This window comes from Salvelinus fontinalis, chromosome 6, assembly GCF_029448725.1.
Source record: "Salvelinus fontinalis isolate EN_2023a chromosome 6, ASM2944872v1, whole genome shotgun sequence".
Taxonomy (NCBI): domain Eukaryota; kingdom Metazoa; phylum Chordata; class Actinopteri; order Salmoniformes; family Salmonidae; genus Salvelinus; species Salvelinus fontinalis.
In genome coordinates, this window is record NC_074670.1 from 67,967,344 (window position 1) to 67,983,628 (window position 16,285).

At 45.6% G+C, this 16,285-nt stretch overlaps 1 protein-coding gene across 1 annotated transcript; it reads left to right on the plus strand.

Moving 5' to 3' along the window:
- Positions 1-296: 296 nt before the first annotated feature.
- Positions 297-15,985, plus strand: LOC129858650 (prestalk protein-like). The gene is made up of 3 exons (XM_055927949.1): positions 297-804; positions 895-2,856; positions 15,927-15,985. Exons 1-3 carry the CDS (start codon positions 297-299, stop codon positions 15,983-15,985), a joined length of 2,529 nt encoding a protein of 842 aa, XP_055783924.1.
- The last annotated feature ends 300 nt before the right edge of the window (positions 15,986-16,285 follow it).

The window sequence follows — 16,285 nt, forward strand, 5'->3', positions numbered from 1 at the left end:
AACATAATTCCCATACTCGAGCATTGCAATGGACATTTGTGGCACAAGTTTAGCGATTTCTTTGTGAAACACTCAAAACACAGGGTCCAAAAACTATAGCTCATCAAAACATGCCTCTTGTACAGAGCCCTAACCCTAATCCTAGCAATTTGAGGACATGGAGCCCTAACCCTAATCCTAGCAATTTGAGGCCATGGAGCCCTAACCCTAATCCTAGCAATTTGAGACCTTGAAGTAGGTACTATGTGGTGGAACTGCTTACACACCTGCTGCTATAAAGAATCGCAAGTAGCAAAATGCATGACAATCTTCTGAAGAGGAGGAAACATACACTGTGCGAAATAGCGTACAGAAAAACCAGGAGGTTTTGTTGCAAATACAGTCCCACAGCCACCGATAACTTTGACAGTAAACATAGTCCCACAGCCACTGATAACTTTGACAGTAAACATAATCCCACAGCCACTGATAACTTTGACAGTAAACATAGTCCCACAGCCACTGATAACTTTGACAGTAAACATAATCTCACAGCCACTGATAACGTTGACAGTAAACATAGTCCCACAGCCACTGATAACTTTGACAGTAAACATAATCCCACAGCCACTGATAACTTTGACAGTAAACGTAATCCCACAGCCACTGATAACGTTGACAGTAAACATAATCCCACAGCCACTGATAACTTTGACAGTAAACATAATCCCACAGCCACTGATAACTTTGACAGTAAACATAATCCCACAGCCACTGATAACGTTGACAGTAAACATAATCCCACAGCCACTGATAACTTTGACAGTAAACATAGTCCCACAGCCACTGATAACTTTGACAGTTAACATAGTCCCACAGCCACTGATAACGTTGACAGTAAACATAATCCCACAGCCACTGATAACTTTGACAGTAAACATAGTCCCACAGCCACTGATAACTTTGACAGTAAACATAATCCCACAGCCACTGATAACTTTGACAGTAAACATAGTCCCACAGCCACTGATAACTTTGACAGTAAACATAGTCCCACACCTACTGATAACTTTGACAGTAAACATAGTCCCACAGCCACTGATAACTTTGACAGTAAACATAATCCCACAGCCACTGATAACTTTGACAGTAAACATAGTCCCACAGCCACTGATAACTTTGACAGTAAACATAGTCCCACACCTACTGATCACTTTGACAGTAAACATAATCCCACAGCCACTGATAACTTTGACAGTAAACATAATCCCACAGCCACTGATAACTTTGACAGTAAACATAGTCCCACAGCCACTGATAACGTTGACAGTAAACATAATCCCACAGCCACTGATAACTTTGACAGTAAACATAATCCCACAGCCACTGATAACTTTGACAGTAAACATAGTCCCACAGCCACTGATAACGTTGAGAGTAAACATAATCTCACAGCCACTGATAACTTTGACAGTAAACATAATCCCACAGCCACTGATAACTTTGACAGTAAACATAATCCCACAGCCACTGATAACTTTGACAGTAAACATAGTCCCACAGCCACTGATAACTTTGACAGTAAACATAGTCCCACAGCCACTGATAACTTTGACAGTAGACATAATCCCACAGCCACTGATAACTTTGACAGTAAACATAATCCCACAGCCACTGATAACTTTGACAGTAAACATAGTCCCAAAGCCACTGATAACGTTGACAGTAAACATAATTCCACAGCCACTGATAACTTTGACAGTAAACATAATCCCACAGCCACTGATAACTTTGACAGTAAACATAGTACCACAGCCACTGATAACGTTGACAGTAAACATAATCCCACAGCCACTGATAACTTTGACAGTAAACATAGTCCCACAGCCACTGATAACGTTGACAGTAAACATAATCCCACAGCCACTGATAACTTTGACAGTAAACATAATCCCACAGCCACTGATAACTTTGACAGTAAACATTGTCCCACAGCCACTGATAACTTTGACAGTAAATATAATCCCACAGCCACTGATAACTTTGACAGTAAACATAATCCCACAGCTACTGATAACTTTGACAGTAAACATAATCCCACAGCCACTGATAACTTTGAAAGTAAACATAGTACCACAGCCACTGATAACGTTGACAGTAAACATAATCCCACAGCCACTGATAACTTTGACAGTAAACATAGTCCCACAGCCACTGATAACGTTGACAGTAAACATAATCCCACAGCCACTGATAACTTTGACAGTAAACATAATCCCACAGCCACTGATAACTTTGACAGTAAACATTGTCCCACAGCCACTGATAACTTTGACAGTAAATATAATCCCACAGCCACTGATAACTTTGACAGTAAACATAATCCCACAGCTACTGATAACTTTGACAGTAAACATAATCCCACAGCCACTGATAACTTTGACAGTAAACATAGTCCCACAGCCACTGATAACTTTGACAGTAAATATAATCCCACAGCCACTGATAACTTTGACAGTAAACATAATCCCACAGCCACTGATAACTTTGACAGTAAACATAATCCCACAGCCACTGATAACTTTGACAGTAAACATAATCCCACAGCCACTGATAACTTTGACAGTAAACATAATCCCACAGCCACTGATCACTTTGACAGTAAACATAATCCCACAGCCACTGATAACTTTGACAGTAAACATAGTCCCACAGCCACTGATAACTTTGACAGTAAATATAATCCCACAGCCACTGATAACTTTGACAGTAAACATAATCCCACAGCCACTGATAACTTTGACAGTAAACATAATCCCACAGCCACTGATAACTTTGACAGTGAACATAATCCCCCAGCCACTGATATCTTTGACAGTAAACATAATCCCACAGCCACTGATAGCTTTGACAGTAAACTTAATCCCACAACAATTGATAGCTTTGACAGAAAACATCATTCCACGACAATTGATAGTTTTGACAGTAAACATAATCCCACAGCAATTGATAGCTTTGATAGTAAACATAATCCCACAGCAATTGATAGTTTTGACAGTAAACATAATCCCACAGAAATTGATAGTTTTGACAGTAAACATAATCCCACAGCAATTGATAGTTTTGACAGTTAACATAATCCCACAGGCTCTGATAGTTTTGACAGTAAACATAATCCCACATCCACTGATAGCGTTGATAGCAAATAGTCCACTGACTTGTAAAGAAGTAGTCTCACAGCTAGAAAAACATGTTGCTCAAAATTAGAAGAAGAAGAAGAAGATAGCCCTCTGCAGAAATGTGCAGTGTGAAATAGTCAAAGATCTGTAGTTAGACTAACAGACCAGCTCTTTCTCTGTCCCTTTTTGACACAGATTCATGACTGCTTCCAATGCCACCCCATCTCAGTTTTCATAACATACATTTTTTTTGGAATAGCGTAATGATACAGGTCTGCTTAGAGGTTTTTTAAGAGTATGGTTATAGCCACATATTTCTTTACTAACCTAAAATATAACCTACCCTCCTTTTGATTAATTAGATAAGAACAGGCATTCCTTATCACGGTTCCATTTATCAATAGCTGTCACGTTCCTGACCTATTTCTGTTAGTTTGTTGTATGTGTTAGTTGGTCAGGGCGTGAGTTTGGGTGGGCATTCTATGTTTTCTGTTTCTATGTTGGTTTAAGGGTTGCCTGGTATGGCTCTTAATTAGAGGCAGGTGTTTGGCGTTTTCCTCCAATTGAGAGTCATATTTAGGTAGGTTGTTTCACAGTGTTCGTTGTGGGTGGTTGTCTCCTGTGTCAGTGTTTGTATGTTATGCCACACGGGACTGTTCTCGGTTTGTTTGTACGTTCGGTCTTTTGTGTGGTCATTTTCCTGTTCGTGAGTTCTGCGTTGTATGTAAGTTCGCATGTCCAGGTTTGTCTACTCCGTTTTGTTGTTTTGTTAGGTTATAGTGAAGTTCGTGTTTTCGTCTTTTCTGTAAATAAATATGTCAACTTCAGAAGCTGCGTTTTGGTTCAATCCATGCTCCTCCTCTTCGGATGAAGAGGAGGAAGAAAGCCGTTACAGAATCACCCACCAAATTAGAACCAAGCAGCATATGTTCGAGCAGTGGAAATCACAGGACTACTGGACTTGGGAGGACGAGCTGGATGGAAAGGGTCCATGGGCACAGCCGGGAGAATATCGCCGTCCCAAAGCTGAGCTGGAGGCAGCGAAAGCAGAGAGGCGGCGATATGAGGAGGCAGCAAGGAGACGTGGCTGGAAACCGGAGAATGAAGCTCAAAACCGGATTTATGAAGGTACGAGCACGGAAGCTAGCACGGAAGCCCGTGAAGAAACCCCAAAAATGTCTTGGGGGGGGGGGCTAAGAGGTAGTGGGCCAAGGGCAGGTAGGAGACCTGCGCCCACTTCCCAGGCTAACCGTGGAGAGCGGGAGTACGGGCAGACGCTGTGTTACGCAGTAGAGCGCACGGTGTCTCCTGTACGTGTGCATAGCCCGGTGCGGGTTATTCCACCTCCCCGCACTGGTAGGGCTAGATTGGGCTTTGAGCCAGGTGCCATGATGCCGTCTCAACGCGTCTGGTCTCCAGTGCGTCTCCTCGGGCCGGCATACATGGCACCAGCCTTACGCATGGTGTCCCCGGTTCGCCTACATAGCCCGGTGCGGGTTATTCCACCTCCCCGCACTGGTCGGGCAACGGGGAGTATTCAACCAGGTAAGGTTGGGCAGGCTCAGTGCTCAAGGGAGCCAGTACGCTTGCACGGTCCGGTATTTCCGGCGCTACCTCCCCGCCCCAGCCCAGTACCACCAGTGCCTACACCACGCACCAGGCTTCCAGTGCGTTTCCAGAGCCCTGTTCCTCCTCCACGCACTCTCTCTATGGTGCGTGTCTCCAGTCCGGTGCCTCCAGTTCCGGTACCACGCACCAGGCCTACAGTGCGTCTCAGCCGGCCAGAGTCTGCCGTCTGCCCAACGGCGCCTGAACTGTCCGTCTGCCAAGAGCCGCATGAACTGCCCGTCTGTATTGAGCCTTCAAAGCCGTCCGTCTGCCATGAGCCTGCAAAGCCGCCCGTCTGCCATGAGCCTACAGAGCCTTCCGCCAGACAGGAGCCGCTAGAGCCTTCCGCCAGACAGGAGCCGCTAGAGCCTTCCACCAGACAGGAGCAGCCAAAGCCTTCCGCCAGACAGGATCAGTCTGAGCCATCTGTCTCTGCAGCGCCATCTGAGCCATCCGTCTCCGCAGCGCCATCTGAGCCATCCGTCTCCGCAGCGCCATCTGAGCCATCCGTCTCCGCAGCGCCGTCTGAGCCATCCGTCTCCGCAGCGCCGTCTGAGCCATCCGTCTCCGCAGCGCCGTCTGAGCCATCCGTCTCCCCAGCGCCGTCTGAGCCATCCGCCTCCCCAGCGCCGTCTGAGCCATCCGTCTCTCCAGCGCCGTCTGAGCCATCCGTCTCCCCAGCGCCGTCTGAGCCATCCGTCTGTCCCGAGCCGTTAGAGCCGCCCGTCTGTCCCGAGCCGTTAGTCAGTCAGGAGCCGCTAGAGCCATTCGTCACTCAGGATCTGCCAGAGCCGCCAACCAGACAGGATCTGCCAGGGCCGCCAACCAGACAGGATCTGCCAGGGCCGCCAACCAGACAGGATCTGCCAGGGCCGCCAACTAGACAGGATCTGCCAGAGCCGCCAACCAGACAGGATCTGCCAGAGCCGCCAACCAGACAGGATCTGCCAGAGCCGTCAGCCAGCCATGAGCGTCCAGAGCCATCAGCCAGCCATGAGCGTCCAGAGCCGTCAGCCAGCCATGAGCGTCCAGAGCCGTCAGCCAGTCATGAGCTGTCCCTCAGCCCAGAGCGGCTATTTATCCAGAACTGCCCCTCAGTCCAGAGCTGTCTCTCTGTCCGGAGCTGCCTTTCAGTCCGGAGTTGCCCCTCTATCCTGAGCTACCTCTCTATCCTGAGCTATCTCTCTGTCCTGAGCTATCCCTCTGCCCTGAGCTATCCCTCTGTCCTGAGCTATCCCTCTATCCCGGTGCTGCCCCTTGTCTCGATGTTACCCAAAAGATTAGGTGGGTGTAATATGAGGGTGGTCATTTGTAGGGGGAGATGTAAGCTGGGATTGACTATGGTGGGGTGGGGACCTCGCCCTGAGCCTGAGCCACCACCGTGGTCAGATGCCCACCAAGACCCTCCCCTAGACTTTGTGCTGGTGCGCCCGGAGTTCGCTCCTTAAGGGGGGGGTTATGTCACGTTCCTGACCTATTTCTGTTAGTTTGTTGTATGTGTTAGTTGGTCAGGGCCTGAGTTTGGGTGGGCATTCTATGTTTTCTGTTTCTATGTTGGTTTAAGGGTTGCCTGGTATGGCTCTTAATTAGAGGCAGGTGTTTGGCGTTTTCCTCCAATTGAGAGTCATATTTAGGTAGGTTGTTTCACAGTGTTTGTTGTGGGTGGTTGTCTCCTGTGTCAGTGTTTGTATGTTACGCCACACGGGACTGTTCTCGGTTTGTTTGTACGTTCGGTCTTTTGTGTAGTCATTTTCCTGTTCGTGAGTTCTGCGTTGTATGTAAGTTCGCATGTCCAGGTTTGTCTACTCCGTTTTGTTGTTTTGTTAGGTTATATTGAAGTTCGTGTTTTCGTCTTTTCTGTAAATAAATATGTCAACTTCAGAAGCTGCGTTTTGGTTCAATCCATGCTCCTCCTCTTCGGATGAAGAGGAGGAAGAAAGCCATTACAATAGCCCCATCTCACTATGATGTCACATTCTAAACAAAGAGTTGTTTGAGGTAGGTAAACACAAGTGCTAGCATAGAGAAAGACAGTATAATACTATGTCAAAACTGAACTCTTTTGTTCCCTTTAGTTGCTCTGGTTGTAAAATGCATTCAATAATTTAAAATGCATATTTTCTAGCTTGTCATAGTTTTACTGCAGATGGCCACCCAAAATAATTTGTAAATCACTATCTGTTGACAATTATTTACCACCCTTTCCAATGTGGAAAGCAGCGTTCTGTTTACAAGGTGACACAATAGTGAAATAGAGTTATTAAGTTATATCTAATGGCTATATATGGTGTGGAATGCAGAAATCACTGCAATGCAACAAAGGAAAGTTAAATAAAGGTGCCACAGTTCTCTAACTCAGCTACAAGGTTCATATTTGACAGGGATGTGAGCTGAGGGGGTGAGAACTAGCAAGTAGCTCGCTAATGACTAGCCATTGTTACACTTGTCTCCCATTAAGACAGGGTTATGCAGCCACCCACAAATCAGCTCCCGTAATATGCCTCATCCGTCCCTCTATTTGTTGAATGCACATTGATGAGAAATAAAGTTCTCGACATGAACTCTGGGCCTCATAAAACTAACTGATTGTCCAACCTACGCAGTCCAGGCAAGTGCTTGGCGTGGACCTCTGCGCCTCCCAACATGACACATCGTCCTAATGTTTCTTCTACTATCCTCTCCGAGGTGATGATGATTGGGGAGAAGAGTGGTGATCAGAGAGAGAGTAAAGAAGAGAGAAAGTGAGTTCTCATCTTAGGGTTGAGGATGGTGTTGTTCTCCACGCTGCCTTGTCCAGATCCAACAGCACAGGTCATCTTGTTTTCTATAATGAAGCCCAGAGGCAGTGCGAATGGAAATGCTCCAATTAGACACTTTTATTCAAATGTACACAACAGTTCTATGAGACTTTGGCGATTAATAGCGTTTCTCAGTGTGAAAACAAAAGCCTGTGTTTATCGTCTGTACCCTTCAAACTCAACTCTGGACCACGAAGCCAGTTCCACTGCATTTTTTCCATTGTTGCCCTCTAATCAGGGACTGATTTTGACCTGGGTCACCAGGTGGGTTCAATTGATTATCAGGTAGAACAGAAAACCAGCAGGCTCTGGACCTCGTTGGGTAAGAGTTGAATATCCCTGAACTATACTGTATAAAGTATTCTATATATTCTGTCTGTTGATTCTGTTTACTGTGACATCACCATTACACCAAATCTAATTCTGGGTATATGTAAATGTGCTTGGCGAATAAAGGGGATTCTGTGACCTTCCCAATAATGTGGCAAGCTGAATAGGAAGCAGGGAATTCTGGGAGGTGGGCTGCCTGGCAGGGTTGTGGATCGGTTGAGCACCGTGTTAAGGTCAGTGATGGTATTTGGAGGTGGTTTGGAGTATACTTTGCGGAGCAAGTGAGGTAAGGAGGATGAAGTTTATATGTTCTTAATGAGAGGATGTCCTCATTGTGCCTCATCTCCACATATACCTTGTGAATGAGGGCATTACCAACCCCACATTTCACATCTTTATTTTCACTGAGTTTATTCTCCACCCATTCTCCCTGTGGAGTCTTGGGCATCAGCGTACCAACCCCTGCTACCAACTGACACTTAGTGCCCAAAATCTTCCCCCAGAGGGGGTTGCTGTAGCTAAAATGCAAGCTGATCTATTATTAATCGGATGCAAGTGCTTATTTGCATGCCTGTTGATGTATCGATTCAGTCATGTGAAGCGCACAAAAAGGCTGGAGGGAGTCGTTTTTCTAATTTGCACCCCCTCACCCATCCCATTCCATGCATTCCCTCGGCGTCTGTCTGTCAAGACCCATTTTCCTGCCCCCAGCGAAAAACGAAGTCACAGTTTCCGCTTCAGCACAAAATAATTTCAAAGAGATAGGGCCTTACATGCTCTGAATTACTGAGATGAATTACAAACGTCCATCTCTTCTACTTATTTTTAGGTAACACTACATTATTTTTTGATTTTTAAAATTGAACCTTTATTTAACTATGCAAGTCAGTTAAGAACAAATTCTTATTTACAATGACAGCCTACCCCAGACGACACTGGGCCAATTGTGCACCACCCTATGGGACTCCCAATCACAGCTGGATAAGAACCAGGGACTGTAGTTGAGACCTCTTAGCACTGAGCTGCAGTGCCTTAGACCACTGCGCCACTCAGGTAACCGTAGGAAAAAAAGCACGAATGCCCTGAACCTAACATGAAAAATATAGCCTTTATGTACAGCTGAAATCAACACATCAGCTAATCGCTGCATTGCATTGCACAAACAGGAGACAGTAAGATAAATAATTTCAATGCATTTGCTGCAGATCAGTGTGATGGGTTGGGTCTGGAATTTGAATGAAGGGCTTGAAAGGGTCAGAATGAAGTGAGAACTCCAGTTTTGTGGGAGGGCCACTATAAATGAATGAGGCGGGTTGGTTTTCCATGGAGCCCACCCACACTTAGCCCTGCTGCTCACCCCTGAGGTCACTCTCATCTGAAGCCCCTCTGGGTCTGTAGAAGCAGCTTATCCTGTTGGTAATGGTAGCTTATTCATTTATTGACCTTCTTCCTCTGATCCTCTCAACTATCTGCAAGTCTTTTCAATTTCTTGACTTTTCCCTCCTTCGCCTCAAGAACTCCAACTATCTGGTATATTACAATGTACGACGCAGTATTGAAAACACGCACATGCGTGATAAGATATACAATGCGTGTGTACAGGAAGCTTGCAAGCAAATCCACAACCAAACACACAGACAAAAACACACAGAAACATCCGAAGTAAGAGCGCAGGTTGCCTGCAGATCCATGCAGAAACGATACTGACCACCCTCTGTGCTGGTGCAGATAACTCCCGCCTCCTTCCCTCCCTCCCTCCCTCCCTCCCTTTCTCACTCCATTCCTCTCTCCTCCTTTCCCTCATTCCCAGGAAGCTGATGCATTGGGCCATGCACCACAGGGATACCCTCCACCACCCCTGCCAGCTCATCCCTGTCTGGGCCTGGAAGATATTACCCCACCCTCCCCATTCCACCCTCCCCTTCTCTCTTATCTCCCCCAGCGTGCTTACAGCTGGCCCTCCTCTATCCATACCTCTCTTAAGGACCCAGCCCACGAGAAAGCATGCCTTTGCTTTATAGTCCCAACATCTGCTTGCCGTCTCCTGTGGTTGAGCGAGCACAAGCTGTCTTTTCCGTTACACCGGGCCAAGTTAGGCTCCGGTCTGTTCCTAAGTCTGTGTAATTAAAGCACTCCATTGCCTGCAGTGAGAGTGGGTGACCTGAACCTAGGTAGAACACAGAGGGGGTGACCTGAACCTAGGTAGAAAACAGCCCAGAAAAAGAAATAGATAGCATTGGGATACCAGAGTGGATACTGGGATATTGGAGAGGTTGCTGCCCACTTTAAAATCAATAACAGGTAATCGATAGTTAAGGTCAACTTTCATGTGTAGCAGAACAGCATGGGGTGCATGCACACTTCAGTGATTTGGAGGTCAAACCTTTCACATGACTTATTCACATAAAGGAGTCATGCTCTTTACCCCCTGTGGAGCGCACGGTCACTGCAAGTCATGGAGTCTTTTGTTGTTGTTTATTGTTGAATTACTTTCCTCTGATTTTCATCTTTTAATCTTGGTTCTGCTGCTGCCGCCAATTCCTATTTTATATTCCCCGATGTATCTTCTCTTCTCTTTTGTAGTCTTTGTATTATTAGCAGTGGGAGCCACTTCATTCCTGCCCTCATCCTCCATCAGAGGGCTTGCACTTGACTGGACCCATGCTCATATCCTTCCACATACATCCTATCCTTTTCAAATGTCAAGCGAAAGGCCAGCCTTAATCCCAGACTTCCCCAGATGAAAACCACAGGGAGATGTTCGGTTGGACGCCACATGCTTTATCACGCACCATTACAGGGGTTACCAGGTGGTCCGAGGCAGATGCAGCCAACTAAGCATGCACCCTGGGTTTCCTTTTTCAATAACATTTTGTCTGTTCACAGCCTGGGGAATTAAATTGACACTCTGACTTCACAAGCAGAGCAAGTGATATTCCTTCCTCGAGACAATCAATATCAAATCAAGCCAAAAAAAATGAAATTTATTTGTCACATGCTTACTTACAGGCCCTTAGCTTGTGGGTAGAAGCTGCTCAGGGTTGTGATTGGTTCCAGACTTGGTGCATTGGTACCACTTGCCGTGCAGTAGCAGAGAGAACAGGCTATGACTTGGGCAGCTGGAGTCTTTGACAAATTTAAGGGCCTTCCTCTGACACCGCCTGGTATAGATGTCTTTGATTGCAGGGAGCTCGGCCCCAGTGATGTACTGGTCCGTATGCATTACCCTCTGTAGCGCCTTGCGGTCGGATGCCAAGCAGTTGCCATACCAAGTGGTGGTGCAGCCAGTCAAGATGCTCTCAATGGTGCAGTTGTATAACTTTTTGAGGATCTGAGGGGCCATGCCAAATCTTTTCAGTATTCTGAGGTTTGCAGAGGCGTTGCCGTGCCCTTTTCACGACTGTGTTGGTGTGTTTGGACCATGATAAATCCTTAGTGGTACGGACAAAGAGGGACTTGAAACTCTCGTTCCTCTCCACTACAGCCCCGTCGATGTGAATGGGGGCGTGCTCGGCCCTCTGTTCCCTGTAGTCCAAGATCAGCTCCTTTTGTCTTGCTGACGTTGAGGGAGAAGTTGTTGTCCTGGCACCACACTGTCAGTTCTCGGACCTCCTCCCTATAGGCTGTCTCATCCTCGTCAGTGATCAGGCCTACCACTGTCATGTCGTAGGCAAACTTAATGCTGACGTTGGAGTAGTGCTCATATCCTGTACCAGATAATGTTGCTATGGAGACTAGGATGGGAGTGCAGCGATGAGACAAGATTGTACATAGCAATTGGATATCACAAAAAAAATTCCCTTCACTGGTACTAAGGGGCATAGCCCAAAACATGAAAAACAGCCCTAGATCATTACTGCTCCTCCACCAAACTTTACAGTTGGCACTATGGATAGGTGCAGGTAGCGTTCTCCTGGTATCCGCCAAACCCATATTCGTCCATCGGACTGACAGATGGTGAAGCGTGATTCATCACTCCAGAGAATATGTTTCCAATGGCGTCGAGCTTTACACCACTCCAGCCGATGCTTGACATTGCACATGGGGATCTTAGGCTTGTGTGCGGCTAGTTGGCCATGGAAACCCATTTCATGAAACTCCCGACAAACAGTTCTTGTGCTGATATTGCTTCAAGAGGCAGTTGGAACGTGGTAGTGAGTGTTGCAACCGAGGACAGACGATTTTCCCGCATGTTTTTTACGCCATTCGGTATTCCCGTTCTGTGAGCTTGTGTTGCTTACCACTCACAGCTGAGCCGTTGTTGCTCCTAGACGATTTCACTTCACAATAACAGCACTTACAGTTGACCGGGGCTGCTCTAGCATGGCAGAATTTTCATGAACAGATTTGTTGGAAAGGTGGCATCCTATGACATTGCCACGTTGAAAGTCACTGAGCTCTTCAGTAAAGCCATTCTATTGCCAATGTTTTTTTATGGAGATTGCATGGCTGTGTGCTCAATGTTTTACTGAACAAAGGACAAGAAGGTAGAGACAACAATGCATCACGCAAAGCAGTCACAACTGTCAGTAAGAGTGTCCATGATTGAGTCTTTGAATGAAGAGGTGGAGCTCTTTCCAGTCGCTAGATGCAGCGAACTAAAAAGACAAGTGACCCAGGGATGTGTGTGCTTTGGGGACCTTTAACAGAATGTGACTGGCAGAACGGGTGTTGTATGTGGAGGATGAGGGCAGCAGTAAATATCTCAGATAGGGGGGAAAGAGGCCTAAGAGGGTTTTCTAAATGAGCATCAACCAGTGGGTCTTGCGACGGGTATACAGAGATGACCAGTTTACATAGGAGTATAGAGTGCAGTGATGTGTCCTATACGGAGCATTGGTGGCATTTCTGGTGGCTGAATGGTAAAGAACATCTAGCAGCTCGAGAGCACCCTTACCTGCCGATCTATAAATTACGTCCCCGGAATCTAGCATGTGTAACAGTATAGCTTCCGTCCCTCTCCTCTCCCCTTCCTGGGATCGAACCAGGGACCCTCTGCACACATCAACAACTGACAGAGCATGGGAAACAACTACTTCAAGGTCTCAGAGCGAGTGACGTCACCGATTGAAACGCTATTAGCGCGAACCACCGCTAACTAGCTAGCCATTTCACATCAGTTACACATGGGTAGGATGTTCATCTGAATCAGGGTTAGTTTGGCAGCTGGGGTGAAAGAGGAGCGATTACGATAGAGGAAACCAATTCTAGATTTAACTTTACCCTGCAGATTTGATATGTGCTGGGAGAAGGACAGTGTACTGTCTAGCCATACTTCCAGGTGACTACCTCAAGCTCTAAACCCTCAGAGGTTGTAATCACACCTGTGGGGAGAGGGGCATTCTTCTTTCCAAACTACAATTAGAAATGTTCATCCATCTCGAGGTTAGTGTGAAACTCTTTTCAGTCATAGTAAACGATGGCAGAAATATTATGTACAAAAAAAGATAAGATCAGCGAAGACTACCTCACAAAATAGCAGAATTGGTCAGAGCCCGAAAAATGGCTGCCATACATTGCAGCGCCATTCTCTGCAATATCTCACTGCCATCTTTTAACCCTTTTTATGTGTTTTCAGACATCCTGCAATTATGATATAATATGATTTTAATCAGGCAGTCTTTCATTTCCCTTTGCCTTTCCGATTCATGTTGGTCTTTGTTAAGAGTGTGGGCCTTTGGCTTTCAAGTCTAGCAACTGTAATTGACATGTAGAGAAAAGGAGGAATTGTAGGTTTCTGAGCTCAGTGTGATCCAAATGATTCATGCCACAGCGAGAAAATGACTGAAATTAGCCAAGCTTCCCTCACAACTCCTGCTGCTAACACTGGCAGCAGAACTGACAAACATCGAGGTTGAGAAAGAGTGAGAGAGATCATTTAGTATTTCTTTAAATATATGTGGGTACATCTTCCTATACAAAATCAATAATTTGTACCATTATGATAACATTGTGCCACCAGGGAGTGGTATCACCAATTAGACATTTTAAATCATTAAGGATTTACATTAAATGTAGGCCACATATGCTCAAATCCAAGGTCATCAATAATTAAAAAAATAAATGTTTGTTTGCCATTGAAGAGAATTCTCAAGATCCTTGTATATTGTTGTGATCAGTGATTTTCAAGGCGGTAACACCAATGACATAAAACTGAGGGACACACAGTAATTTTCAAGGCGGTAACACCAATGACATACAACTGAGGAACACACAGGTCACACTTTATTTGGATAGTCTGCATTGTCCATCTGTAGATGCTCTACATGGCCATACTATCAACCAACTATCTGATGATAAGCAACTGCTTGCTAAGGTTAGAGTTAGCATTACGGTAAGGTTTCGTGTAAGGGTTAAGGCTTATGGTAAGGGTTAAGTTTAGGGTTAGGAAAAGGGTTTACGTCTTGAGCTAGGGCTAGAGTTAGGGCTAGTAGATAGTTGAAATGTTACTGATAGTCTGTAGATAGTCTTTAGAGCATCTACAGATGGACTATCCAACTAAAGTGCTACTGACAGACGTTATGCTCGTAAAACATGTAGGTGTTTTAATAGCTTTATTTGTTTTTACTGATCTATACAATATATGAAATACTTTTGTTTACGGTCTAGCATTTCAAATAATAGATAGATATATCTAAATCCACAAAATGTCCCTACACCTTTACACATCACCCTTGGGTACAACACAAAGATGCACAAACACACACGTGCACACACGTACACCCACGCACACACACACAGGATACTGAACATTAATGTGAGGACCCTGCCATTTTAAAGAGGAGAAAAAATCCCCTGGAATATTTGAGGCAAGATGTTTGACCTTTCTTAGTATCTTCCACCCTGCGCCTTTCATCAACTTGGCAGATACAGCCTCCTCGCCAACAAGAGACCAATTTGAATCTACATTTAATAGGACCATAACTTTCCTTACAGGTAATAAACTCTTTTACTCTCTACCCAGGAAAGATGCTGATGGGTCTTTCTTCTTCAGAGGAACACATTTAATGGCCCGTTCTCCCAAATAAATAATATGATGATGAAACAAACATTTTCTTCCTTTTTTACAGAGTAAACAATGCATTATTTCTGTGGCTGGGGTTCAACTGTTACCGACTTCGATTACAAGCTACGGTTTGTGGTCTGCCTAAGATTTACTGAATTATCTTGAAAAGGTTTAAATGGCTACTCCATCACGCTAATAATTATCGCTCTTTCAAAGGAACATGAAACACCACATCTTTTCACAGCTTTTACAACAGTATTTTCCATTTCTGCTGCTGCCTCATTAAGTTCTGTCAAATATAATATGAAGGAGAAGTGCATCGCATTGGGGAGCTGAAAAATCTACCTGCCAGTAATATCAGTGTTCGCACCTCAGCATTGCTGCTACGTCACAGAGGTTGGTGAGGGAAATGGGTTCACTGAAGGAGACTTCCTCTTGTCAGTGGTGGGGCTCATTAAAAACATATCATCTACATCATTGGTTCACAAACTTAAATTCTGCGTGACCTGGCTAAAACCTTTTAAACATTCGTACCCTGGAGAAGGACTTGTTTCTAGAAATTGTTCACCTACAACCTAACAGTACATGGGTCCTGACTCCTGACCCTCTAGTGGAGTAAATAACAGGGTGAACTAGTAGCGTACAATTTGAACTACCTTTCAAGAACAACTCCTAACAGATATGGGTCTCTAATTAGCAACTATTTATGCCACCTTCAATCGTCCATCCTGCCAGTCACACACACACACACACACACACACACACACACACACACACACACACACACACACACACACACACACACACACACACACACACACACACACACACACACACACACACACACACACACACACACACACACACACACACACACACACACACACACACACACACACACACACAGCCACCCTCCTCTGGTTTCATGGAGGCTTTGTGGTGGGCCTCTCTCCCTAGGAGGGTGACATGCTAGCAGATGCAGGCCCTGGGGCTCTGGAGCCTGGTGTGTGCCCTACCATCCTCTAGCCCCCAGCCACTTCAAGCCCAATCCAAGCCTGATGGATGCCAGCCACTCTGGGGCCTGAAAGGCCTGTATTGATCTTGCTGCATGGTGGATGGAAAGGTCATCTTCCTGCCCTGGGGATAAACCGATTTAGACTACAATCTACATCCGCCCTCTGAACTTGTGCACCATCCTCTGTACCCCCCCCCCCCCCCCTCTCTGTTTGGTGTCATCTTTGTTTGGGACACAATCCCCCTGCCATCCATTGGTCCATTCCCCCCGAGGGGAAACCTATGTGGTCTACTTCAAACGTTTACAAAAAAAGGGCTTTCCTTAACACATTTGATGTTGCTGTTGTTTTGGCCTACTTTGAATATAATGT